Below are 23958 nucleotides of genomic sequence, written 5' to 3' on the forward strand. Positions count from 1 at the left end.
TCCAATGTACTATTAATACTTTAACGACCATCAATGATAGTTCAGTATACAAGATGTAAAGTACAATTATTTGAAATAAACAAAATTTACAAATTGATCAATGAGCATTCACAACTGCCTGTCGATATGCAACCAAACAGTAGATCAAGACAATCAATATGATCAAGAGATCATCAAACAGTCCGAACAACCCCATTACGGCCTCAGGCAGCAGATCAAGGGGTGACAACAAGTAAAGCACAACAAAGATCAACATCATCATGATGCGAAGTCGCCACAGCTGCACTATTCCCCGAGGGGAGACGAGATCTTGTAGGAAGTGTCTGAATAACGTCGGGAGGTCATGGATCCATTCTGATAACTGGAACACATAAATCAAATAACACCTTGTAGTAGACGTGGACACTTTGGAATTACGATGTTGGTCCCTTTTTAGGATAAAGGGGTCTTGCCCTTTCAAAATCTGAAGCCAGACCTGTTGGGACTAAAATATTTGTCCTTATTTGGAAGGTTAGTTAAGATAAGGTCCACTGTCACAGCTTGTGTATGTACGCTGGTATTTGTAGTGTTCACTGTAGTTCTCCTTACCATAAACTTCCAAAATGTCAAAATGATACTTTTAAACTTTTCCATATAACAATCCCTCAACATGCTATGACACTCCCTCAACATGCTATGACACTCCCTCAACATGCTATGCACTTGTTTCAGATATTTTTCATGAATAACACTAAACCAATTGGCACAGGCTGATATAGAAATCTTGAAGGCACAAAAAATTCAATACTACAATGAAAATTATGACACACATGTAGAGATGTTGAAACATACAATATAATACAATAGCTCTAATTTTTATGCACATCTATGGAAGCACTTGCTAAACAAACCGCTTTTAACAACATATTACGCACAGAAGTATCTTCTAAACTGTTTTATAGTTTAACTATCATGTTTTTTCTGGAAAATTCTTTCAACAAAGCCTTAAAGCTGCTCTTCATTTTTGTTTGCGTGCATACGTAGGAGATACACCCCATTTCCAACTTGAAAGGATAGGCTATTCCTAATACTCTACGAGGCCTGCACCATTCTTTTTCCGTTGTTAAACGCCAGTATAGAGATGGGACAATACAGGATCTAAAAGTATCAATATATTGCCACAAAAATATCACGATACAACAATATATTGCAATATTACATGCATGTCAAAATACAGACACACAATGCTGCTTTGAGGTAATATTAACTTGATAATTTGGTTGTAAACTTTCATCTACATAGCAAATGTGGTCTTGCATGGCCAGACCACATTTTTTTCCTTTTTGAGTGTACCAACTACCACTCTTAAAAGGAAAAAAAAGAAGCAGTTTGGCCACAAAGACTATCAAAAGTCATGCTAAACACAACCATGTATAACAATATATTGCGATACATGATGTATCAATATATTGAAATTTATATCGATTCATGTATTGACCTCTCACGACGATATAGCATGTATTGATCTCATACAATGATATATCGTCCCATCTCTATGCCAGTAGAACTCGAAGGGAAGGTAATTCACAAAGTCTGAGCAGAGTCGTCACACCCGTATTTCAGACCGCTGGAAAGAAACCATCTCAGAGCAAAGTTCAACTGTTCAGAAGTTTAATACAGACTTCAGTTTCGCTTTTACTTTTTTTTGTTGCAAGCTGCTTTTACCATTAACAATTTTGCTCATGTGGGTGTGTACGGACAAACATAGATAGGTAGATAGACACACACACTTTTACGAAAACAATTGCAGTAAACCAGGTGTGTGCCCACAGCAGGCTGTGGGTGCATGCCTGGTTTAAAAATCATATCAAAACAGCAATTTAAAAAATCCTCTGTAACTTTGTGAACATAATATTAAATGTGTTTAATCTAGATATATGTTTTTTGTAGTATACAGTACTGCACTGACACATCTTTGCAAAACACTGATTTAGATTTCCTGAAAGTTATATGATGATAGCAACTTCTATCAATTATGTATAGATACAGATTTTATGTTGGAAGTTTATGGTAATACTTCCTCACTAGGTAACAAACTAGGAAACTATAGTAACACAGTGTAACGTGTTGTCTAATAAGAGGTCAGCAGGGACACTTGATTACTTGTTTCTAATTAGGGATCTTCATGTGGATGTGAGATCGTTAAAAGAAACCAGTTCACCACAACAGTATACCATCAACAAAAACCTTCTAAAAACCTAAATACTTCAAGTTAGCTTTGCTGAGCAGCAAGAGACATATTCCATACACACCACATCATGACACAGTGTGTGGACATGATTAACAACAACAATTAAGGTGGCAGGGTAAAGGGATAGAGGAGGTTGCTGTGATCTTGCTCACACAACATTTGGAAAATCTCATAACTTACTGGATTAATTTTAGAAGTGTTTTACTGATAACAATTCTGTGGGGTTTGATGGGAGTTATGTTGACAACTGGAACTAAAGAGTTCATAATAAATATATACACTGAGGAGAGTATCTTACTCTCATATACTCCTGTAGAAGGGCGTATCGTGAAGTTATGACGTAGCACTTCTGAGTTCGCCTGTTTTTCTTTGTATAATTAATGATGTCATTAGTTGAACATGGTATCAAATTGAATGCGTGCCTAACAACGTCGCTAGCAACCAAATTAACTCCAGCTCTAAGCATTTCTCACTGAACTACAATCATTCCTTCATGGGTTAAGACCGCTTCGTAGGCGTTTCTTGCTAGGCCATTTGCGAATACGGCTATCCTGAGCATCGCGAGTGTGAAATGGTGTTAACGATTCTAGTACTTTTACAGCTGCTCGTACGTCACAAACCACAACATCTTGTCATTACGTCATAACTTCACGATACACCCTTCTACAGGGGTATATGAGAGTAGGATACTCTCCTTAGTATATATATTATGAACTCTTGCCGGAACTAATTATGTACACATGTACACACAACACACTCATCAACACTTACACTACGAGGTTCCCCGGCCATTCTTCTGTTGTAAGTGTTGATTCTTTGTTCAACATCACTAGGAAAGGTATGTCCCCTACACCTTAGTAACAGTGTGACCTGCCTAGCAACCATAATTACATTATTGCCGGATCACATGATCTCACGTTCTGACGACACACCGGACACCTGCAGGCTGTGGTTGGCCACTGATTGATGTTCCAATACGTTAGAATACAATTAGCTACACAACACAAAGGTCACGGCTACACACTCAATGGTCATTGTTACACACTCAAAGGTCATTGTTACATACCACAAAATATGTGTCCACAGTTTGTTTCCACAGCAGCGTTCATTTCAGTTAGACATATTGGACAGTTCCGATCGCCTGGTGGGAGACCATGCCTATCATGAGATGAAGGTGTCTCACGCCTATCACCAGGCAAGGGACCACGGCCACCTTCTGCTGATGGTGGAGTGGCCACACCCAATTGTCTCCTGGTAGCCTCCACATTATCTTGGTGATGGGGGTTAATTTGTTGATTAGATGTCTGACGTAATAGCATTATTGTAGAAGTCACCACGGTCGCCATGGTGATAGTCCCCACACCCAGTACCCATAGCAACTCGTCACCTACTCCCTCCACGTAACTGCTCCCAACCACCTTCGTTGTCATCTCCTTGAAATGTGGGTGACACCTTTCATTACGTTATTCTAATTAATGAGCACTAGCGATGGCAAGCGACGATGAAGTTATTATCAATCTCGAGGAGGTGAGAATAGCATCACAGCTGTTGTTATTATTGTTAATTGTTGTTATAGGACACGGCCAGTGAGCCGCTTATGTTCAAAGGTACCTAATATTATAATTTGTTTGCATACAACCTGTGTTGTATGTAGATTATCACGATGATATTAGTGATCACGTGACAGGCGAGCTAACAGCTGAACAAGAAGGTACTAACATAACATACTATACCAGTGTGTAATGTTGTCCCCCTCCCTCCTAGGAGCAAATGATGACACCCAGGTATGTATATGCACTGTACTGCATATGTGTGTGTTTGTAACATAGATATTATATAGTACGTACCAGGTATTGTGTAACAAGTTGATTAACACTTATCAGTACATACACAGTAGGTGTCCATCTGGGCGAGCACAATATTGGGTCAAAATGGCACCTCATCACTTGCTCTCTCAACTGCTTACGACCTGCTTAAATGGCAGAATTTGCACCAGGGTTTTTGTCGATAGGAACTGTAAACTAATAGAGACATTTAGACTACATGATAGGGTTGGTCAATATTCAATATTACTGTCTGTACGCTATGTTATGATGTGCAATATCTGCTGAGTACTGCAGTTATTTTGCAATAACCATTTGCAGGGGCGTAGCCAGGATTTTTTGGAAGGAGGTTCAGATTTGAAGTGCGTGGGGGAAGACTTGGGTGCTTCCCCTGAACTAGATATGATTACACAAAATGTGCCCTTGGGAAATAACATTAAAAGGTGCTGTTTGTGCATCTAACTAGCTAAACCTACACACTGCTGTTTATGCAGCTAATAGAAACTATAAACCTATTGTAATACTGACTAATCTTCACTTCCATACGACAGCATACTGACAGCCAACTTCAATGAACTTCTTATCACACCACATTTGAGTCCCTTACACCCTGTTCACGCTACCCTCTGACCCAGTAGAGCACAGCACAGCTTGAAACAAATTGCAGTGTAAATCAATCAAGCCATACCGAACCGGGTCCGGCATGGCAAGGAGAGGTGGGCTGGCACGGGTTGGCCTGGGGTAGGGTACAGTGTAAATGCATTCTGAGCTGGCCAACTCAGGTTAACAATATAGCTTGCTTCTGTTGGCCACACCAAGTATATATTCTATGTTTTAAAACCGTTCTTCAAAATGGCTACAACGTACTGTAGTTCTGGTAGAGTTTGTGACAGTTACGCTTGTACAACGCATTAATATTCCTGGTGAAAGGAGCACTCACTAGCTTAAACATGGCGTCTATAGCATTGTATGACTTATTTCAGCTGGCTTTGCTACAATTCTAGTGCCTTTTAATTAAACTCCTAAGTAATCAAAAGCTCGTGTGCTTGTCTTAGCTAATTATTATTCAGTGCTCGCACTATTGAGCTTGTGTCAGATACAGTAGTGTGAACAAGTGCCACCCTAGTTCAGTAACACAAGTTGAAAACACTCAGGATAGTGTGAACAGGATGTTCGTTGGCAATACTTTCTTCCGGGTATACATTATTCTTGATTGGTCCTCCTGTTATGGTCACTAACTTCACACTTGGCTTGTACTCCAATACAATATATTAAAGACATCACATGCCCGTAACATGTGACAAGTAAACAAACCATTCATTATGTAAGTATACATCAACTATTCACAGTTTGTGCTAACCTGACACATGTATAACACGACCACTCAAGTTTATCGCAGCTGTTACCTTGTAATATGTCTCAACCAACTGAACCAACAGTCCTTCACCATTTTCACTGTGCATCACATGCGCAATTGATTATGCAATGCAACACTTAAATCAGTGCATTATCAGATAATGTGATTTGAGTAGTACAGAGCCGTGCCAGTGTGCAAGTAGCTACCAGAGAGCTCCAGGGATGTAAGATTTGGTGTGACTTAATTTAAAAAAAATATCTGCTGAGAAGGGATGTTTGTTCAAACCATCCTAACCCCACCTGGCTATGCCCTTGAGTTGTGCATTTTCTCATTTCTCTGCACATGTAATTGCTTTGTAATGACTGTGCTACAGAAGTCTTGAATTACTTTAGTCCCATTAATAAATTTATAACATATTTTGTTTCAAAAAATATCATCGGGTTTTGAACAAAGTTGCTATACAATGCTTAGCTTTGCCATGGAACGATTTCTAGTGTCACCTAAGTAGATGAATGAGCAAATGATGAGAAAAGTGTCATTTGGGTGAATTTTTATCTAATCTTAACTGGTTGTGTTCTAATTCATTCTGTGCTCTAATTTCATTGAGGAAACTGGAACAACATGTTTCTCCCTTAACCATTTGTTGATATCTTTACCTTATAGAACTCCATATCTGTATCAGATATACAATAATAGAGATCCAGTTTGTATGTTATTCAAGCAGTAACGAATAAGCCTCTGGGGGGGGGGGGGGGGGGGGGGGGGCACCTGGTGTCAATTGGGGAAGCAAAGTGGGACCCTGGGTGCTCACACCTTTACCTGTGAACATGCTACAGCTCACTGTGGGTTAATTATTAGTCCTGCCCCAGGAGGATTTACCTGTGCTGATTCAGGCATGACCGTGCTGTGCTGGCTTTGTGTGTGTATGTGTGTGTGACAATGTGTCACTATACACAGAAGGAGACGAAGACTGAGGAAGGAGGTGGCAGTGTATTCTCACTACTAACGATATCATATTATCAGAACATGTTTGACGTGACCACATCACAGGTAACTATAGTTACAGAGCTGTATGTGTAAGAGATATGTACCTATGTTGAATATATTTCCAAACCACATCTTAACATTTGGCCCTTGGGTCTACTGTTTAAGTATCAGAGGGAGTTCCCCCAGGTTACGGGGCTCTTTCTAGACTATAAGTTGTTGAAGGATAAGTCACTATCTGGTGTATTTCTATATTATTGTCAAGATCAAATACAGCCAATCCAGTAATTCACTGGTTATCTCTACAGGTATTATCCAGGATGTTATGGTCGATGATTCCTACTAAACAACGATATCTTAAAGTGCTGCAACCCAACGTTGACTTGTATGGCCCAATCTGGGTGCCCATGACACTGCTATTTTGTATTGCCATCGCTGGTAACCTCACCAAGTTGTTGACACAGTCAGAAAATGCTGAGTGGGAATTCCATTTTGACGAAGGTGAGTAGATGAGAGGTCCAACACCAGGATCATAGCATTGTGTGAGGACTCTACCTTGACCATATATGGCTGGTTACATGTACCATGTCCAAATTCTGAAGAAACAAAGATTACACAGTGAAGCTCAATCTGCTGGAAGACTATTTTTGAGTTAACACTGTTTGCCAAAACCATTTTGGATTCTCAAGTTTTCATCATACTGTGGTAGTGTCAAAAAAGATACAGTATGTAAAATTGTCCATGCTTTGCAGAAAATTTATGTTTGAGGCTATTTTGGCAGCTTTTGCAAAATTTGAACATTGCACCATAGATGGTCACAAATTACCAGCCAGGGAAACACCCTAGGAAATACATGGGCCTTGCAAAGTCTGCTTAGAATTTTGGCTGGATCCTCAATTTTTTGTTAGTGTGTTGGACCCCCACCCCTCCCCGGTGGTGATGACACATGTATACCCTTGCAGTTACATTTATTGCCGGAGTGATATACAGTTACACATGGCTGGTACCTATTATACTATGGGCTGTGTTGTCATGGCAAGGATTGGCTGTAGCCAGTATACTGGAGACTGTTGCCATATATGGATATTCTGTTACCATTTATATTCCAATCTCTGTAAGTGATAACCGCACCTCTTGTAGTCATGTGATCCCAAAGCTCCACCCCTATTAGGTGTTATGGTTAATACCCATCCCATGGTTACAGTGGCTGTTAGTAGCAGTGGGCGTGACCATGTCAGGTGAGTAGTGTGTTGTGTGAAATCAGTATTCTCATGGATGATATAGCACAAGTACTTGTACTATATCATCTATGCTTTTCTGCTATGCTAATAGAAGGCATTATTTTGAGTGGACACCATTTGGTTAAAATTTCCTTACTACCTGAAAAGATCTATGCTATGGTAAAAGCATCTCACTGTGTACTTTTTGTAAATACAGAAACAATACAGTGCTACTTTATGCCATAGAAATATTTGAAGATATTGGCAAAGCCTGTGGCCCCTTTTACACATGTAGCCTGTTAATGTTGTAGTAGTTGGTGTTGTTATTGCTGCTGTTATTGCTGCAGGTCTGGTGATGCTGGTAGCATTACGTCCAGAATCACAGTTATCAGTGAGGACACAATTTGGTAACATTGTCATGATCATAATGGTGCTGTTACATGTGGCCCTGGGAGTAGGCTTTAAGGTGAGTTTGTTATAGAACATTATGATAATGAGGACCATGGCTTGTATTAGTGTACATTTAGACATCTGACACTTGTACATGGTCCTGTATGTTAGACCATTGAGTTACAATAACTACGATATCCTATTGTAGATATACTACATTCACTCTGGATTCTTCTATGATGTCAACAGTGACAACACCAGTACCACTGCTACACTGATCAGTGCTACCACTTCTGCTACTACTCAACTGTCAACTAGTTCCACTACTGAGATAGTGATGCCAGACATCTCATTACATAACCACTAATTACAATAATGATAACAATTTGATCATCACAGTGTTCAATGTAATAATCCTGGATGTATTCCACTAGTACTAGCTGCTGTGGCAGCCATTGGGGGTTGTGTGGGTGGGAGGACGTGACCTCCTTTATGGGATAGAGTTCTAATCTCATCCTTGAGGGCCATAATCTCTTGTGATTGTAATGTAACCAAGTGTTGTAGTCGTTGTTGTTCCATTGTCTCCTCCTCTGGCTGTCCTTGTAATGACACCTCCTGTGTGACAATGACATGGTAGGACAGTGAGAATGACACACTGGGGGCATGGTGTTACATGCTTACCATTTTCCTTTGTCGTTGGTTCAGTTTATTGTCCAATTGTTTTTGTGTTTGTAATAATTCAGTCATCATGTTGAGCCTCCGAGTGTTCTGTCTGGTAACTGCCATCAACTCATCTCTCACTTGCTCCATTCTCATCTGTGCAACAGTATAGGAGCTGGTAACAGTGATATAAGTGTGTAGTGTAGTACTACACTCTAGTCAGTGTGTTTAGTGTAGTGGTGGTGGTGGTGGAATTACCTTTAGTTGTGCTAGCTCCTTATTAGCTGCTTGTTCATGTTGTCTGATCTTACGTTGTAGTTCTTCTGCTAACTTGTTTACAGTCAAGTTCTCCAACTGCGCCAGGTCAACAACACGACCAAACTTCAACATCATCATCTCCTTAGACTTCTCCTCCAACTCTGACACCTGTTAATAGTAGTAGAAAAAACTCATATTTCAGTACACACAGCCTAGACTTGGTTACTATCAGTGTTGGGAGTAACGCACTACTTATGTGACGCATTATGTAATATTATTACTTTTGTGGTAACTAAGTAATATAACGAAATACGCTATAAAAACAGGTAATATAACTCAAGTTACTTTACTTACAAATGTAACGTGTTACCTAAGTAATATAGTTACTGTAATGAATCAAGTATTATGTAATATTATTACTACAAGTAACGACTAACGAAGTTACTAATCTCGTTAGTAATCCACTGAGTAACGACTAGCCACAATGAAGTAATGAAGCCTACTGAATGAAGCTTATTCACCAGCTTCTTACTTATAACCAAGATTTGCACATTGTCCAACAACGCAATGATGTCACGTGATAAGGTGGTAGTTTCACACGTGACAGCCTAAGGCTGTGGACACAAAGTAATATAATATGTAATATTATTATAGTTACTTTATTTTATGGGTAATATGTAACTGAAACTAAATAGTTCAGTTGCATGTAATATGTAACTAGTTACTTTTACAAAGTAACTTGCCCAACACTGGTTACTATATGTACATATTCAATTGGGAGGATCTGCTAACAACCCATGCCATAAGTGTGTAAGCAGGGTGTTCACGTATTGTCTGGAAATGTTTATCATTTGTGTGAGTTTTACTGACAACTAGCACTCAGTACCAGAGAGATACATTGCACATCACTTGTTTAAACTTCAAGGCTTTGTACTTTAGTGGAATAGCAAATTATCACACTTAACAGGAACCTTTTCAAAACAAAGCACATTTTCTTGTGAAGCACTATCTAAAGATCTACTGAGCGTAGTGAACTTAGAACATTTGCTGGTTTTGTATTACAACTATTGAGATTTGTGTGAAATTCCATATAATTATACAATTATAATAAGCAGCACACACACCTCCTCTAACCTAACACATGATGGCCTGAAATTATTTTGTGATGGCATAAATACAGTGAGGCTATACACAACCATAGTACTAATGTTGTAACAAGTTCGTTGTGTGTATTACATCAACTGGTCAAGTATACTCACCATGGCCATCATCTCTTTCTTCTCCCTTACTAACTTGACATGTCTCAGTCGTAACTCCCTACAATAACACATCATGACATGTTTGATGTCACACTAACTGATTAGTACTTGTAGTGTTTACGTTCATCTTGTTTCTCATGTTGTAACTCGCCTATCCTGGTTTGGAGGCGTGACCATGCTGGAGCAGGAAATACAAGGCATGCCCCCACTGAGGTGGGAGGGGCTCCATCAGGACCATAGTGTAATATCTGATGTAACTTCATCACAACAACTTGATCAAGTTCATTCAATTTCTGTAGCTTCTCCAACTAGTAAAATTATAAAGTAATGTAATGTAAGGGGACATGTACATGCTCCCAAATATTTACACCAACACACTGAACCTCTCTTTAAGACTCTATATTATGGACACAGTAGACCTTATAAAGAGGTGATATATTTACCACTACAAGGTATAAATGTCTCAAGTCATAGGATTGGGCTGAGTACCACAAAAAAATAAACTTAAGGAGTTCACTCATTCCAAGTTATGTTGTTACCTGAAACCCTTGTAGGTCACTGAGAGCTGCCTTCACTCCAGTGTCCATCACTTTAAGCTTCTTCTTTAGACCTTCCACCTCTTTCTTGAGAAGATCCAGTGACTTCCTCTCCTCAGCAATCAGTTCCTCTATGTCCATCCTCTTCTCCCTCATATCACAGGCCAGATCAAACAGGTCCTGGTCACAACCAGGAGGGCACACAGAGTCATCCATCTTATCTCCTTCAGCCGAGTCACTATCATCATCACTACTGGACAACTCGTCACTGTCTGATTCCTCACTAGAACTACCATCATCACCAGCTCCTGTTATGTAATCATCTACTCTACACCTCACTAGATTATCTTCCTGTATTGCCTTATAAGGTATAAGTTTCTATGCCAATATTATGAGAAAGACTTAACTAATGGACTACATTCAGCAATAAAGGGCCCCTTGATTCTATCAACAGTTCAGGAGAGGTGTTAAGTTTGATCAAAGGTGAACTTAACACAGGAGGACAGTTAGATCTACAATACTACAAGCACTTTGGTATATGTGAAGTGAGTTATGGTACCTTCAGTTTCTTGAGGTTTCTTCTTAGCTCTCTTAATCTTCTTACGGAACACACGGACTATTAGGAAGTCTCTAAATTTGTTCCCTTCCCCGACTGCTTCACTGAAGTTATTATGTAACACCTTCTCCTCCTCTAAGTGACGTGACAATTCCTGATCTTTACGATGAAGTTGTTTTTGCAGCTCATTAATCTGTAATATTATCATGATGAGTGTTCTATTAGAGTATGACTTGTGTATTACAACACAAAGCATTATTGATAGGAGATAGTTAGATACACACTACACAAACACAACATACACCGCACGTATGGTACTTTGTAAATGATCCACTTAGATTGCAAAAGTATGTATTGCAAACAGTTCTTGAAGCTTTGTCAATTGTTATGTCAGTAAAGGTTCGCAAACTGTTTGCAAACCTTTTCTTTTTTGTAAATTAACATTCACTACGACTATTACCTTCTTGTCAAGTTCTTTTCTCTCAGATTTCTTACTCTGGTATCGGCTGATAAAGGTGGTCTCTCTCTTCTCAAATTCCTTCAACAACTCCAGCTCTTCAAACAATGTGATGTGACTATTATATGGGGTACATGAAGGGTGACCGGTCACACACCACAGGTAATGGTTACCGTAACTCTGCAGTCTTCAGTACTACATCTTGATGATATTTGTAATGACGTAAATGACACAAATCATGATTGAAATTATCAACAAGATGTTTCACTTCTTCTAGACATTGTGATTGTTCATATTCCATTTTGATTATTTGTTCTTGTTGACACTGTGCTTCTAGCTTGCTCACATGAGCATCAGATGTGGGTATTCCCCCCATACTACTGATACTAGTGGTAGCAGTAGAGGAGCCGATAGCTTCAACCTAACATGGTGGTCACATAATAAAGGTGGTCACACAACAAGGGGTCACATTAAGGTGGTAATCCCTACCTGTTCCTTAGTAACTGACTCAGTCTCCTCTTCTGTAGCTGTAGGGGGTGGGGCTCCACCGAACCCTCCAAATCCTCCAAACTCATCAGTACCAGCTTGAGCTCTTTGTTCTGCTTCTTGTTTAGCTGCTAACTCCACCTTGAACTGTAGTAGTCTGTCATCATCATACTGTGTCCTCCTGTTTGCATGTATGGAGTGTGTAATATATTATGTCAATGAGTATGTAATAGTTATTACGTACAAGCAAATTAGCAGTGTATATAGTCTACCATGTTATTTACCTGAGGCAACTGTTGTGATAAACACAAAAGCAATAACATATACACCCTGTAGAGGGAAACTTCAGTGGAGAAAATTATGGCAAATTTGGCAATTTGCTACAAATTTGTCAAAATTTAACCTGCCAATTACTCGTAGTGCCTCAGGTTAGCATCTAAACATTGAGCTTGAATTTACCACAGTTTATTTCACCAAATGCTATTACCTTACTATTCTCTAAAATTTACCTTAGCCAAAGTTTCCCTCTATACAGTATACACTAATAGTAACACTTTAGAGCAGTGATATGGCGGCCAAGCCTACTAAATTTTATAGATACAACCTAACACACATCTCATAGATTGTGTACTCCAATACATAGCAGTGTTAACAATACGCTACCTCTCAGGAACTTCCTCCGGTCTTAGTTTAGGAGTTGGTGGTATTGGTAGTCTCTTATCAGCTGGGAGTGACCTCTGTAGGGTCTTTACTCTAGTTAGTAACTGTTCAATCTGTAATGACAGCAGATACAATAACACACAGTGACACACACACACACACACACACACACACACACACACACACACACACACACACACACACACACACACACACACGCACACACAGAGTGACACAGACACACGCACGCACGCACAGTGACACACACACACACACGCCCATGCATGCACGCCCACACACACACACACCAAGACACTACCTTAGCAACATCCTCCACTTTCCTATCTCGCAGTGCTACTAACATCTTGTTGAAGTGACGACGATAATCAAATAGTTTATTCCTTAAGAACAATAGCTCTTGTCTCTTCTTGTCTGTAGTCACTTGTTGGTCTTCAGGGACAACATAGTCCTTAGATGACTTCAACTTGTAGTCTCCGATCGTCTCCTTGGCAATACGCAGTACCTCAGCATCATGAGGATCTTCAAATTTGTCATCTGGCTTCCTCTTAAGTAGCACCCCCCACTGTGTTGACAATAAGTTATAATAAACCTCTATATAGTCTGTAGCAGAAACTTTGCAAACAAGAACGAGAATTTTTTGGCTCATTTTTTTGCTGCAATAAACAGTTGTTCTCTTTCTGAGGTAAAAAGCATGGCAAGATCTGTTGGGACCAAAATATTTGCTTGTTATGGAGGTGTTTTGTGTCCTTATTTGGAGGGTTATTTAAGATAGGATTTCACTCTACTATTCACCTGTCTAGTTCGCAGTTCCCTCTTCAACCTCTTAGCCTCCATTTTGGATAATGCTTTACTGGATGCCTTCTTGTCAATGGTAGTAGTTAGTGTGGGGAATTGTCCCCCTGTTGCTGCAGGTGATGTTATGTCACTGGTAGTGGAGGTACCGGGGACACTAGTTCCTCCAAGGGTGGTAGCAGTGGATGGCAACAACTCTGACCTCCCGGTACACTGTAGTGTAATGTGTCATGTCATGATGTAGGGGAGTGTTGCTTACATGTTGTATGAGAGTGAGGAACTCTGGTGAGGGTGCTGGTGCTCGATATGAAGCAACATGATCACCAGAATTCTCCATTGACCATACCACAATCCTCTCACACTCCAACACATCTTTGAACCTTATAAGGTAAAGACATTGTATACCCATACAGCCTGTACTTGTACTGTGTTGTCACTTACTTCCTCTGTAGTTTCTGTCTAGCAATACAGCTTTTGCCCTTCTCCCATGCCATCTCCTTGTGTACCAGCTCCACCTGTAGTGATTGAGTTATTAATCATGCTGCAGACAGCCCCACCCACCTTTTCCTTAGTTTGATTAGCTAACATTTCCTCCATCTCAGGGTCCAAGATGAACTCATCATGAGTTAAGTGAAGATGAGCTGGTAGCTCCTTGCTCTTCATTAATACTTGGTAGAACTGTCTCCTCAGCCCTGAAACTTCCTGTCTAACTCTTTGTTTCTTCTCCTCTGCCAACTTCATCTTACGATCACGTTCAGCTTTTTGTTTAGCATCTTCAATACTACAATGAATGTGAGGTGAGGTAACCATGACGATGATTATGTTATTAACCTGTAGGCCTTAGGATCCTCAATGTCTGTAACATCTTCTGAGGGGCTTGAAACCTGTATAATAAATATGTGATGTTGACACACACTACACACCACACACACACAAACACACACAAACACACACAAACACACACTACACACACAAGACCCACATAATATACACTACCTGATCATCCACTACTCCAGTGGTCGGTACAGGAGGTGGTTCTAGTTGAGAGTTAAATTTGTATACAAACAAGTTGCCGTCAGCTCCAGCACTGATCACATACTGGTCATCATATGTACACACCAGTCTGGTAACCTGTAACACCAGTGATAACAATAACATGTACACACTACCCCTCACCCTGCCATGATCATTGTCATGCATACTGACAGTCCAGTGTGTAGTGAGGTCTGTAATACTGTATGTGTTAGTTGTCATCAGAGTTAGGGGGTGTATCCTGATCACACCATTGTCCATTCCGGTCAGTAAGTGCTGCCCCTTATGACTGCATGACATGCTGACAAAGGCAGAGGATCACGATGACGCACTCACCTTATATACACAGAGGTCAGAGACCTATCTTCCCCATTATAGGGGGGTAGTGGTACCACATGTTGTGGCTCATATGGTGCACCATCGTCACTAGCCCCATCCATACTACACTGGTAGATGTAGCCTGTGTCATAACCACCCTATAGGGGGTACCATGTGACATAGTTAATGACATAGCTATAAGGTACGTACCATTGTCAACCAAAATGTCTTGTTAGGTTCAGGGTAGTGATAGAAGCCAGTTAATATGGGGCTAATTCCTGGAGGAGTCTGTTCTTCAATCACTGGCTCTTCTTCTTCCTCTTCTTCTTCTTCACTTAATACAGCATCTTCTCCTTCCTTCTCTTTCTTCTTCTTCAGCCGAGCTTCTCTCTCCTTTCTCTTACGCTCCTTCTCAGCATTTCGAGCTGCTTCCTCCTTTGCCCTCTATACCCCATCAATAAAGACTAACTCATCACATGTTAGTGGTCACCTTTATCTTGTCCTTTACTGAACTGAAGTGTTGACAAGTGTACTTGAGTGGCTCCAGCAGATAAGTCTTTGAAGTGTTATAACAGTCCTTCAGTGGTGACATCACCTCAAGCATTGCACCATCCTCGCAGCATACTAGCAGCTTGGGGGGTGTCTGTTGTATGTGAGTGATAGGATAGCAGTAACAAGGTGATACCATAGGGTAACAGTGACAAACAAAATAACTACACCATACAGTAACAGTGACACACTTACAGCAGTGGACCATTGCAGACTGGTGACAGTTGCTGGGGTATTAATAAACCCCACTGGTTCATACTTGTTCTTGATACTGAGGAAGAACACTGTACTATCGGCACCCTAGGGTAGGGGGGGGGGAGAGTACACAGGGATCATATCATACACCACACTTACCCCAGTGGCCAGTATTGTCCCATCATTATCAACAGCTAAACATGTCATACTGGAGTTGTGAGGTTTACAGACATGAGATAATGTCAGTGCTGATGATATAGCTAGTCCACTACGAGCTGGGGATAGTGATGTGGTCGGCTTACGATGATGATCATCAAGATGTTGTAATAGTAACACCCTTAATACTCCATCACCATATCCTGTGATCAAGGTCTGACCAGATGGATCAACCTGATCAAGACAAATCAAGATGATCACACTACACAGTACACTCACATTGATAGGAGCCCATAGTAAACTAGCCCCTCCTCCAGTGAACTTGTTATGACACAACAACTCACTAGTATCACAATTGTGTACACGAACACTTCCTGTAATACTAGTATAACATACAATACAATATATTACTGGTCACCATTTGTAGATATTGATGCTACTAAGTTCTTAGCAGGAGCAGTATCCAGCCCCCTGATCTCTCCTGAGTGATAAGTGATGATACGTTCTGGTGACTTGCGCTATATAACGTCACATTAAACAATTAGAATACACCAGTACACAACTTACAGTATGAGACACTACAATATCAATCTTCCATATTGCACCATTAGCATCTTGTCCGTACCACAAGTGAGGATTGTGTTCATCTGCTGATCTCGTGAGGGACTTGAGACTGACATCAGATCCCACCTACACAGTGACATAACACATCACATGCCTGTAGTCACTAGCTATGAAACAGGGAATAATTGTGTGTATACGAATGTGTGTATACATATTACATGACATACACATATCAACAATACCTTTATCTCAGTTAGTGGTTCCATTTCAAACACACTGTTGTCCTCACTAATATCAGCATTGTCGATGGTCTCAAAGTCCCACACCTACACCACACCCCCAATAATGAAACAAAATACTGAATATCTCTTAATGGACACCATACAAGACCTCTATTACAGTACAGTAGTATCATATGGTAAGAATCCCCCCCCCAATGATGCATGCCCCACCCTAAAAACCACCATAGAAACATCTTACATTATGAAAAGTACCTTTACAGAAGAGTCATATACTAACATGAGATATAGCGTCAAAACCTGAATTTTAGCCAGCAACCAAAGACACATGCCACTGGTGAGTTTACTATAGTGGCATAATATTGTGCCATACAATGCATTGTTAGCCTCCAGCTTTGCAACCGTGGCCAATAAGTATCTGCTATCAAGGCAATAACTTTCCGTTTCATATTTAGATGCCACAAAATCACTTAAAACATGTTGTTGTGTAGCTAGTAGAGACCATACAATAGGATTGACCATGATCTAGCAGCACTAATAATGATCAACACTCCCTTTAATGATCAGGCATGGAAAGACCACACCCCTGAGAAATATCACATAGACTAGTCGTCTGAGGCCCACTCAAGGCACTCTAATAAAGCAGTCACCCTAATACAACAGTCATTAATAGATTACATATGTGTATCATAGCTGTATGTTGCAACAAAATTGTGTAAAAATTAATTTTAAAATAAAGTACAGATCCAATCAATAAAAAGCAGTGACGAATGATGGTAGTTCTGTAGGAAAATCCTTACTTTGGCAGTGAACAATTGTTATAAGCCAAAGTAGGGATTTTCCCCACAGCGAGGCTATACTGTAATACCATCATATTTAGTTTCACTATAGCTTTCATTGCTTGGATCCTACTTAAATCAAGTACATTAGTACGGGTTCCTAGAGTTTCATTTCCTTTGTACAATACAAAGGAAATGAAACCCTAGGAACCCTGATATCTCAAATAGCTATAGGCAGTACATACCCTGACAAATCCATCCACCCCAGTAGTGATCAGCTCTCCCTCATCAAGGAATATTGCCTCTATGTTACCCTGTGTGTGTAACATTGTGTGTAACATTGTGTGTAACATTGTGTGTAACATTGTGTGTAACATTGTGTGTACTGGAGTAGTGGCTCACATTGTGGCAGGGTTTCTTTCCTTTCTTGGCCAGCTCCACTTTAATGAATCCTCCATCCCATAATAGCATGATACCCAATTCTGATCCTGACAATACCTTACCATCCGGCAGTTCAACATAAGCTACACAATTAGCTAACTAATCATGTAGTACTATTATAATAATAATATACCAGATATGTCTGATAGTTCTGTACGTCCAAACTTGCCCAATTCACCTTGTAACTTCAGACCAGTAAATGTTGATGCCATCTTCCAGAACCTATAGACCACCACCACAATTAAACACCATATATGGTAAACTAGGTACCTGATGTGGCCAGTTCCAGAGGTAGTTAATTGGCCTTCATTATCAGGTGAAAATGTCACTCGGTAAACTTCCTGAGAGAAAGCCTTTGATCTTAGCACAACCTTTTCTTGTCTCCAATCCCAGACAGTCAACATATAATCAGGACTACTACCAACTGAAGCTAATAGTTTACCATCACTAGTTGCACTACTGAAGTCAAGATCACTGTAAGCTTGTTCAGTACCCTCCCTCAATAGCCTGTATAGTCTGAGGTCTGGGTAGGAGTATATACAAATGTGGGGTAGGTGACCCTTCTCTCCTACTGCAAAGAACTGGCGACTAGGATGAACCTAATACAATAACCTCATTGTATTAGTAGCAGTGTATAGTGACTCACTGTTAGTGCTCCAATACCTCCACCTGATAGGCTCCTCAAGTAACGATGTTGTTTAGTGGTCAGGTCAACCATCTCTACTATATTACCAGCTATAAACATGATAGTGTTGATGTCCATTACAAACAAGTTGGATTGTCTCTGACACTCATAACCTAATGATGAACTACAACATGTCAAGGAGATAACTGCTGGTAGCTAGCAGACAAGTCCACTACTAACAATATACACCTGGCCCTAATGACTGAAGGATACTGTAATGTCAGCACATCATCCGGCATGTTTTCTATTATTGGCCTTGATACATGCTCATCATATTTGTAATAAAAATCATCAGGTATCCTTTGTTCTTCTTCTTCTTCTGTCTGCTCTTTTGTTATATTGGTGGCCATTGGATCTGTGGGCTGTTGTGTGTCACCATTTGTGGGCTGTTGCGTGTCACCATTTGTGGGCTGTTGTGTGTCACCATTTGTGGACTGTTTTGTGTTACCAACTGTAGGCTTCTGGATATCACCGTCTGTGGGCTGTCGGATGTCACCATCTGTTGGCTGTTGTGTGTCACTGTCTGTGGGCTGTTGTGTGTCTCCATCTGTAGGCTGCTGGGCATCACCGTCTGTGGGCTGTTGGATGTCACCAACTGCAGCCTGCTGTGTGTCATTGTCTGCTGGCTGTTGTGTGTCACTGTCTGTGGGCTGTTGTGTGTCACCATCTGTTGGCTGCTGTGTGTCACCATCTGTTGGCTGCTGTGTGTCACTATATGTTGGCTGCTGTGTGTCACCATCTATAGGCTGCTGCGTATCACCATCTGTAGGCTGCTGCGTGTCACCATCTGTAGGCTGCTGCGTGTCACCGTCTGTAGGCTGCTGCGTGTCACCATCTGTAGGCTGCTGTGTGTCACCGTCTGTAGGCTGCTGCGTGTCACCCTCTGTAGGCTGCTGTGTGTCACCATCTGTAGGCTGCTGCGCGTCACCATCTGTAGGCTGCTGCGTGTCACCATCTGTAGGCTGCTGCGTGTCACCATCTGTAGGCTGTTGTGTGTCACCATCTGTAGGCTGTTGTGTGTCACTATCTGTAGGCTGCTGTGTGTCACTAACTGTGGCTTGTTGATCAGTTACAGTTCTATCTTGTTCAACAGTTTCTGAAATGGCCACTTCTCCACTTGCTGTTAGGGGAATAATTAGAACAATACGTGCATAAAAAACTATTTCTATATTTCGCGCACCACGTACTGTAACACGCCGACCTCACACAAATAGACATAATTCACTTCGCTTTCATGAACTAACCTTCCTGCTCGGCCATTCCTCCAGCCTGCTACTACACGATATGACGAGTAATATTTACTATGGTAACTAAGTGCTCCTTGACGACCGTACTTATTTTTGTACTCCACGTACGGGTAGTCGTCACGTATAGGACGATGGATGAGGCGCCTACTAAGTCTCACCGTAGCAGACAGGCTGGACCTAAGGCTGTTAAGAAGAAAAGGAAAGCGAAAGATGATGGTAAGGCTGGAAACCAGAAAGCGTTCACATTCAAGTCAGCGGTACGGGCCGCACGCTCCACGCGGCGCACGCTGGACAAGCAGACTAAGAAACACCACATCCCAGTGGTGGACAGGCAACCACGTGAGCCACCTCCAGCAGTAGTAATGGTAGCAGGTCCCCCACGTGTTGGCAAGACAACATTAATATCCAGCTTGGTAAAGAACTACACCAGACAAAATGTCGTTGATGCTAAGGGTCCAGTGACCGTAGTGTCCGGTGAGCTGGTTGTCATAGTTACACTAATCTTATTGTGTCATGACAGGTAAGAAACAACGACTAACATTAATTGAGTGTAACAATGACCTCGGGTGTATGATGGATCTGGCTAAAGTGGCTGATTTGGTATGTAGCGTGTGTGTATGTGTGTGTGTCACTATTCATGGTCATCCGATAGGTACTACTTCTTGTTGATGCAAGTTTCGGGTTTGAGATGGAGACGTTTGAGCTACTCAACATTCTACAGACTCACGGCTTCCCTAAAGTGATTGGTGTACTAACACACCTCGACATGTTCCGACATGCCAAGTCTCTTAAGAAGACAAAGAAGTCACTAAAGCAACGTTTCTGGACTGAGGTTTACCAGGTGTGTCACCTAGCAACACTGTATAGAGGTGTGAGTATTGGTTGCTAGGGAGCCAAGCTATTCTACCTGTCAGGACTGGTTCATGGATACTATCCTAAAGCTGATGTACACAACCTAGCTCGGTTCATATCTGTTACTAAGTACCGGCCTCTGGAGTGGAGATCATCTCATTCTTACATCCTTGTTGACAGGTAGGTTGTTATGGTTACCATCACTATGACAACCAATGTACTTCAGGTTTGAAGATCTGACCAATCAAAATGATGTTCGTCTAGATTCAAAATGTGACCGTACTGTGTCATTGTTTGGTTATGTGAGGGGGGCACCAATTAGGACTGGTCTAAGTGTGCACATTGCAGGTCAGTTATCACGTGTTAGTAAGGTACCATGTAACAGGTTATTTTCAATTTTCAAAATAACAGCAAATTGGTTGTGAAGATATTTCGGTTCTCATGTGCTAACAACGTTCCCCTAGTATGGTCCAAATTTCTCTTTGTAGACATAATACCCTCTTTACCATATAGCTCCAAATTTTTGTGGTCTCAATTTTTCATGAGCAATGGAATAATTTGACAAAACTAAATTTTGTAATAAAATTATTGTGAATGCAGCAAAATTTCATGAACCAGTAATTTTGTGGGTGCTACTGAAAGGTTGCTAGTGAGGGAATTATCAGCAATTGCGCTATGAATGGACCTTATCCGCAATAACGTCACAGCCATAAAATAGTGGCGATAGTTGTGGGACTTTTGTATGGATGACTATGGGAAGAAAAAATTTAAATGATCATATCTCAGCCAAGAAAGAAGATATCGAGCTCTAACCCTCAGGTATGGTTATAAGACATTACAATAAATAATTATGTAGAAGCGGTTTATGAGTGGTTTTCAAACTAACGCTAGACTGTTATTCATTCAGTTATCTTATAACCATACCTGCACATTAGAGTTTGATATCTTCTATCTTGGCTGAGATATCACCATTCAAAAATTTTCCTTCCATAGTTGTCCCACAACTATCGCGGCCATTTATACGCATGTGACGTCATTGCAGATAAGGTCCATTACCGTATAGCACCAAATTTTTGTAGCGCAAAAATTTCATAAAAGTTGAAAATATTTGCCAAACAAAATTTTCGTAATTAAAAAATTCGTAAAAATATGTCGAGCTACACTAGCGGTTTATTTTCGTAATTATAGCTAATTTAATCGAGACGCAGACGGACTTCTAACCAGCTGAGGTGATAGTGATCGATAACGACAATGCCAGAAGTACAGTTTTCTTCCTGCGCAGTGAGAAGATTTCACGCAGTATACAAGGATAGCGGATGGATGCCGATTCTAGAGGAAATGTTCCTTTGCCAGAGGGAGATAGGCAACACGCACGATCCATTTGCAGTAAAAGTAACAAAGAGTGGAAATATTGTTGGGCATTTACCAAAAAAATAAGCTCAACGTGTTCGTTATTTCTGAGGAGAGGGGGATGCTCACGTGTACCAGTGCCGCATAGTTTTCAATGGTGGCCTTCTGTTTCCCATCGTATCTCTAACAGCATCATCTCTTTCTTGCATCTTCACATTGATTCTTGAGGGTTTTCCAGCTCGACCTTTAGATATAGCAGTTGACAGTATTTCTCGGGATAATGGGCCATTTGGAGAAGGAAACACTACTTGCGAGGATTTCGAAGAGGCCTTGAAAAAGCGAACCGAATATTCGTAGGAAAAAAATTCATAACTACCCACTATTTACGAAAATCACAAAATTATTTTACTACGAAAATTTGACTCCATACAGTATATGATTTAGGTAACCATTATACAGACAGCTGGCTGCCATAGCTACATATGTATAGGTCACGAACCACCACGGGATGATCACCGACACCAGAATCCACTTCAGTGCCATTTTCAATAAGTGTGTGAGATACTGAACATATCTATAGCTATACGAGGATGATGCTAACCTTGCAGTGGTAACTTACGAGTATAACTTGAAAATTCGAGGTTATCATGTATATCAAGAAGTATGGAAAGTATATAGACACCTATATTGGTGAAACTCTGCCATGCTCACCAGAAGATGGACATCTGCCAATAACAATAAGCTCTTCATGCTCTGTGCTTTTGCAGATGGGGGGAGCAATCTCTTGTAGAGTTACTGGGAGCAGATGCTATTCTCAAGATTTAGACCAAGGTGGGTTGTGTATTGGTGTTTCAGGGTAGCGACTGTCTTGTCTCTAAAACAAAGAAAATGTTGCAGCTATGCAAGCAAAAACCAAATAAAGCTAATTAAGCTATAATTACTGTACAAGGCACACCAAAGGAAGCTTTAAAAGATAGGGAAGAAGATTCCCCAGGAAATCCAGCTAAAAAAAAAAGTTGAAGAGGGAAGTACATCAAGATGTGACTATAATAATGCAGATGTTTGGCTGCATCACAAAATCCGACTATTAAAATACCGTGTCCAATGGACAACAGTTAAATGACAAGCACATAAATTTTGTTCAGATTGTTTTGAAGGAGAAATTTCCAAACATCACAGTTAACATTGCTACTAGCTAAATTCAAACTTGATATTTGTATACCATTGGTTCAAATTCTGCATGTCCACGGTGATACTGGATAGCAATTTCCAATCTACAGTGTGAGGCTGGGAAGATTTTAATTTATGATATTCCATATTTAACACAGTTGATTCTCAAGTAAGGCAGGTGGTTGAAAATGTTTGTGGTTCAGATATCAATATCAGCATCCATGGTAAAATGCCAAAGCAAGCTGGGACCACATATTGTGGTGTCTTTGCTATTGCCACTGCTACCTCACTTCTACATGGAATAAATCTAGTGAATACACACAATCACTGATACGATCACATTTAATCCAGTGTTTTGAAAATCTTAATTTAACACCATTTCGTTAAAGTTAAATAGCTGCATGTACTACAAATAGTATTAATTATTGTAACTATCACTGTTGTAACCATACACTTATGTGCTGTTTTAATAAATACAAAGCTACTTGTTAAGAATGTCTAAAATTCCAACATGTCTAAAGCCATTAACAATAATGTCAGGTCTAGACTTGAGGTAATCGTACAACTCAATCATCCATCTTCCCCCTACAGGTTTCATAATACTTAACCTGAGATCCACAGGTTGTAATTGTCTGCTCGAAGGGCCTTTTCCGAGCTGTTCAGTTATTTTGGCAACATACCATTCATTAAAC

The 23958-nt window shown here is 40.5% G+C and overlaps 4 protein-coding genes across 5 annotated transcripts in view; 2 read left to right on the forward strand and 2 right to left on the reverse strand.

Annotated features, from left to right (window-relative positions):
- Nucleotides 1-3714, reverse strand: LOC136266222 (E3 ubiquitin-protein ligase RNF170-like). The gene is made up of 4 exons (XM_066061232.1): nucleotides 3297-3714; nucleotides 3148-3224; nucleotides 3002-3100; nucleotides 1-361 (listed from the first exon to the last, which is right to left on the reverse strand). The coding sequence occupies exons 1-4, from the start codon at nucleotides 3658-3660 to the stop codon at nucleotides 98-100; spliced, it is 804 nt and encodes a 267-aa protein (XP_065917304.1). The 5' UTR covers nucleotides 3661-3714; the 3' UTR covers nucleotides 1-97.
- On the forward strand, nucleotides 3579-8438 carry LOC136266221 (protein YIPF2-like). Its single transcript, XM_066061231.1, has 10 exons — nucleotides 3579-3757; nucleotides 3807-3837; nucleotides 3885-3941; nucleotides 3995-4014; nucleotides 6368-6460; nucleotides 6703-6895; nucleotides 7357-7508; nucleotides 7566-7632; nucleotides 7962-8080; nucleotides 8213-8438. Exons 1-10 carry the CDS (start codon nucleotides 3719-3721, stop codon nucleotides 8369-8371), a joined length of 930 nt encoding a protein of 309 aa, XP_065917303.1. The 5' UTR covers nucleotides 3579-3718; the 3' UTR covers nucleotides 8372-8438.
- LOC136266217 (cilia- and flagella-associated protein 44-like) lies at nucleotides 8332-20009 on the reverse strand. 2 transcript variants are annotated; one of them, XM_066061225.1, is made up of 36 exons: nucleotides 19892-20009; nucleotides 19700-19767; nucleotides 18861-19657; nucleotides 18609-18771; nucleotides 18233-18561; nucleotides 18096-18184; nucleotides 17924-18045; nucleotides 17767-17835; nucleotides 16746-16829; nucleotides 16507-16629; nucleotides 16358-16457; nucleotides 16219-16313; nucleotides 15943-16173; nucleotides 15784-15888; nucleotides 15530-15682; nucleotides 15250-15483; nucleotides 15058-15197; nucleotides 14866-15010; nucleotides 14686-14820; nucleotides 14521-14573; nucleotides 14251-14470; nucleotides 14131-14204; nucleotides 13949-14069; nucleotides 13690-13902; nucleotides 13196-13459; nucleotides 12880-12989; nucleotides 12220-12397; nucleotides 11904-12151; nucleotides 11734-11848; nucleotides 11277-11466; nucleotides 10721-11025; nucleotides 10290-10489; nucleotides 10182-10239; nucleotides 8923-9090; nucleotides 8686-8820; nucleotides 8332-8619 (listed from the first exon to the last, which is right to left on the reverse strand). In XM_066061225.1, the coding sequence occupies exons 1-36, from the start codon at nucleotides 19905-19907 to the stop codon at nucleotides 8407-8409; spliced, it is 6063 nt and encodes a 2020-aa protein (XP_065917297.1). In that variant the 5' UTR covers nucleotides 19908-20009; the 3' UTR covers nucleotides 8332-8406. The 2 variants fall into 2 exon arrangements, with proteins under 2 accessions (XP_065917297.1, XP_065917295.1); XM_066061223.1 differs by having other exon boundaries at nucleotides 18861-19767.
- LOC136266219 (ribosome biogenesis protein BMS1 homolog) overlaps nucleotides 19981-23958 on the forward strand; it is a 23278-nt gene continuing 19300 nt past the window's right edge. The window contains exons 1-5 of the mRNA XM_066061227.1: nucleotides 19981-20368; nucleotides 20415-20494; nucleotides 20547-20735; nucleotides 20784-20926; nucleotides 20973-21094. Coding sequence (XP_065917299.1) covers nucleotides 20026-20368; nucleotides 20415-20494; nucleotides 20547-20735; nucleotides 20784-20926; nucleotides 20973-21094 — 877 coding nt within the window. The 5' untranslated portion in view covers nucleotides 19981-20025. The remainder of the gene's footprint in view (nucleotides 20369-20414; nucleotides 20495-20546; nucleotides 20736-20783; nucleotides 20927-20972; nucleotides 21095-23958) is intronic.

This window comes from Dysidea avara, chromosome 9 (genome assembly GCF_963678975.1).
Source record: "Dysidea avara chromosome 9, odDysAvar1.4, whole genome shotgun sequence".
Classification (NCBI taxonomy): Eukaryota; Metazoa; Porifera; class Demospongiae; order Dictyoceratida; family Dysideidae; genus Dysidea; species Dysidea avara.

Excerpts from the sequence above, each read along its gene's own strand:
- LOC136266222 (XM_066061232.1), bottom strand. The coding sequence starts at position 3,660 with ATGACAACGAAGGTGGTTGGGAGCAGTTACGTGGAGGGAGTAGGTGAC. Across the intron at positions 3,101-3,147 it reads GTCCGGTGTGTCGTCAGAAC|GTCACACTGTTACTAAGGTG; the intron begins GTGAGATCATGT and ends GTTGCTAGGCAG. Across the intron at positions 362-3,001 it reads TGGCCGGGGAACCTCGTAGT|TTATCAGAATGGATCCATGA; the intron begins GTAAGTGTTGAT and ends TATGTGTTCCAG.
- LOC136266221 (XM_066061231.1), top strand. The coding sequence starts at position 3,719 with ATGGCAAGCGACGATGAAGTTATTATCAATCTCGAGGAG. Across the intron at positions 3,942-3,994 it reads GCTAACAGCTGAACAAGAAG|GAGCAAATGATGACACCCAG; the intron begins GTACTAACATAA and ends CCTCCCTCCTAG. Across the intron at positions 7,509-7,565 it reads CCATTTATATTCCAATCTCT|GTGTTATGGTTAATACCCAT; the intron begins GTAAGTGATAAC and ends CACCCCTATTAG.
- LOC136266217 (XM_066061223.1), bottom strand. Across the intron at positions 15,484-15,529 it reads CAGTAAAGGACAAGATAAAG|AGGGCAAAGGAGGAAGCAGC; the intron begins GTGACCACTAAC and ends GATGGGGTATAG. Across the intron at positions 13,460-13,689 it reads GGGAACTGCGAACTAGACAG|TGGGGGGTGCTACTTAAGAG; the intron begins GTGAATAGTAGA and ends TTGTCAACACAG.